The sequence below is a fragment of the Orbicella franksi genome, unplaced genomic scaffold (assembly GCF_964199315.1).
Source record: "Orbicella franksi unplaced genomic scaffold, jaOrbFran1.1 SCAFFOLD_117, whole genome shotgun sequence".
Classification (NCBI taxonomy): Eukaryota; Metazoa; Cnidaria; class Anthozoa; order Scleractinia; family Merulinidae; genus Orbicella; species Orbicella franksi.
Genome location: NW_027670835.1, coordinates 7,072 through 10,374, shown reverse-complemented (window position 1 = coordinate 10,374; position 3,303 = coordinate 7,072). Strand labels below are relative to the sequence as shown.

Genomic DNA, 3,303 nt, shown 5'->3' with positions numbered 1-3,303 from the left:
ACGAGAGAAATGGAAGATGCGATGTGAAGTGCCATGACGTTATCTCACAGATTTCTTCCTTTTTTCTCAAAGCTTTCAGTTCAGGAGTCAAAGCTGGCTTCAGGTTTTAAGACACAGAGCACATTGTGGTCGCTTCATTGATGAACGCGCTAGATAACACTGGGTGATTTGTACCAGCAAGAAGCTCCTTTGCCCTCATTATCTTCTGAATCTCAAGCGAAGAAGGAGCTCGGCTTTACCATAGTCGTCGAGAAAAAGTGAGTTGATTTTGAACCATAAAATAGGTAAACAACATCTTTTACCGACTAGAACAACTGTTCAAGTCGTCAACGCCGGGTTGCTCGTGTTGCTTTCTTGCTGACAAAGAAAAGCCATATTTTTCCTCCACAAAAGCCTCGCCCCTTCCTGTGAGCTATTTATTTTAACTTCGTTTATTTGGCATGTTTTTGCAATGTGAAATTGTGGATAAACTAGAATTTACTTGGAACACTTCCTGATACGCAATTTGGTTTCCTTAGAACACTCTTCCGCAGCTAACACTAAAAAAGAGCGATTCAGTGATGGAAGACTGTTAAAAATGATATTTCTTCACCCCTGGAGTGCTTACTAACAAGGCCGTCAAACAGTCAACAGCACAAGGTAAGAGGGCTTAACAAGATAGAAATAATATACAATGAACTAGAGTAAGGCCATAATACAAGCATTCGAAATCTATTTTTTTACCGCTAAGATTTCAAGCGTAAAATGGGAAATCTGGGTGACGATGAAATATTGAAATGTAGTTCCATAATTAAGGGGGAGTTTAGTAGAGTAGTTTAACACTTAGTTGAGTTGTGCTTAACGTTTATCAAATTCCAGTTAGTAATTAGTGTTTTTGTTATCTTTTTTTCTGCTAGACCTATTTTCCGGATGCGAACAGCGTAAGGCAGCAATACAATCTGGAGGAAAGAATTCCGGCGGCACTTGCTAGGTAAATGTAGTCTTAAAATAAGCTACAAACTAATCAAGGAAGCTTTGTTGTCTTGCAAAGCCAGACTCGAGCCTTAAATGTTGGCTTTTTTAATTGTATTATTTGAAACTCTAAATTTCGATTTTTCTGTTTCTTTTTTAGACCTCGGGCACTTCACGCAATCGGATTACAAAGTCCGGCACTTCGCCTTAGGCCGGTAAGATAAAAATCACATATCGTATTTGTTTCATTTCAGTTCTTAGCACTTTAAACAATTGCGCACAGATTACGAAAGCGCCGGTTATAACAACATTTCAGTGCTTAAATACTTAATACTCATCGAAGTAAATGTAAAGCTGTCTGCTATCATTGATAATTTTGAATGAAATCATTTTAACACCAGCGAAATTCTACAGCTTCTTTATAAATCAAACACCACTAGCGACTTAAGAGCTCTGGTACCGAAATTATTCTGTGCTAAAATACCCAGCTAGGGAAACAGACTACGTAAATAAGCCATTAAAATTGAGTACCATAATCAGATGATTGAGAGGGAGTTTTGTTCGAACCCTGGTAAATAATAATTTTTTTGTTATTTTTGTTCCCCGCTAGGCCCATTTTTCGGATGGAAACAGCGTAGCGAAAACAACTGGAGAAATGAATTCATTGCACTCGGTGGGTGAATGTAGAGATAAAATTAGTAAGCTTACAGACTAAACTTGGACGCTTTCTCGTGTTGCAAAGTAGCTAACAATGTTGACCTACTTAATTGTACTATCTGAAAATCTAAATTGCGATTCTGTTTTTTAGACCTCTGGAGCGTTCGACGCAATCGGATTACGAATTCCTGCACCACCTTCATGGGATGGAAGGGAGACGGTAAGATTCAAATCACATAACTTATTTCAGTTTAAACCAGGTGTTACTAGTTCATCTCAAAAACTCCGTCACAGTTAATTAAGTACTCGTGATAACTTTTACTAAATTTCACTGATGAGTAGGTGCGAATCAATTACGAAAGCGCTAGTTAAGCACTTAACTGGTTAAATACTTAACTGGTCATTTAGTAAATGCAAAGGAATGCAGTCACTGCATGGCTAATTTTGAGTGAAATCATTCTTTGATCGGGCGAATTATGCGGTTTTTGCATAAAGCAAACGCCAATGGCACCAAGTGTGATTTATTTCAAAATCAAAATATATTGAAGGGTATTGAGTTTCCTTCTTGTGGGCTAGTGAAAACTCCGAAATATATCACATTTGCGCGAGTGGAGCATAGCGTACACAACTCTGTGGCGCACAGATGAATGAAGTAGGATTTTGGTTTCCAAAAACTAACAGACCTCTCTTTCCCCCCACAGGCAACTTTCCAAAGTCAGTACTCTGTTTCCGAAGAAATAATCCCAATCCAACAGCGGAAAATCGAACCAGTATCGTGCTATGGAAGTCTTCACTTCGTCTTCGTTGAGGTCTGCGATAAACTATTTCCTAACATTCCTAAAAGTACGATTAAAAGTCGCATGAGAAATCTTGGTCTTAAGCTGTTGAAGGCGCCTCAAGAAATTCAGAACAAGTTGAGAACTGCTAGACCTTACTTGGCCTGTTACAAATTCCTCTCGCTGATTTCCAAACGAGACGTTGTCATTCTTGAAGCTTATCACGATTCACGCGAAGAAAGAAAGGAAAACTCTAAAAAACTGTATGGACCTTTCTTAAGTAATCTTAGTGATAGTAGCGATACTAACTACACACACGGGGGAGGACAAAGTCAGAACGTAGGGGACATTTTTTCAAGGGATAATGTAGAGTCCCACTATGCCTCCCAAAAAACATGGGTTAAGTACCAATTTCTTAGTAGAAAATCTCTTGAATTCTTCTCCGGGAAGTTTAGCCGTAGAAAAGCCAATGACTGGGTTTTCAGAATCACAGGAACAAATAGTCGATGAGCAGATTTCGACAGACTCGGAACCCGAGTCAAGTTATTCCTCGGACAGCGATACCAATTTCGAGTCCTCACCGGAGGAAGAAAGCGCTGGCGAACAAGATTATGGCATTGTCGAGCTGTTTCATAAAAAAGATATAGATATAGATTGCTTCCCCAACGTCGTTAAACGTGTGAGTGAAATGAAGGAATTCTTTCAATCAGACTTGAATTTTAAGCGCAGACAGTCCAAACTGTCGGATGTCACGTGGGCGAAAACTTTGGAACGGTTAGTGATCTTTTTGGCTTATTGTTCGCGCACGTTGAAGCTAGACATTCGATTGGAATTGGTGGAAAATATGAATATCGTGGAATCCTTTATCAAGCACATAAAGCATAGCCGGCGAGTTAAGAACAACCACTGCTGCCCTTTA

The 3,303-nt window shown here is 39.3% G+C and overlaps 1 protein-coding gene across 1 annotated transcript; it reads left to right on the top strand.

The window, feature by feature from the left end:
• Positions 1-649: 649 nt before the first annotated feature.
• LOC145475357 (uncharacterized) lies at positions 650-2,894 on the top strand. The gene is made up of 5 exons (XM_081455254.1): positions 650-970; positions 1,112-1,166; positions 1,562-1,624; positions 1,760-1,828; positions 2,310-2,894. Exons 3-5 carry the CDS (start codon positions 1,607-1,609, stop codon positions 2,892-2,894), a joined length of 672 nt encoding a protein of 223 aa, XP_081311380.1. The 5' UTR covers positions 650-970; positions 1,112-1,166; positions 1,562-1,606.
• Positions 2,895-3,303: the final 409 nt, after the last annotated feature.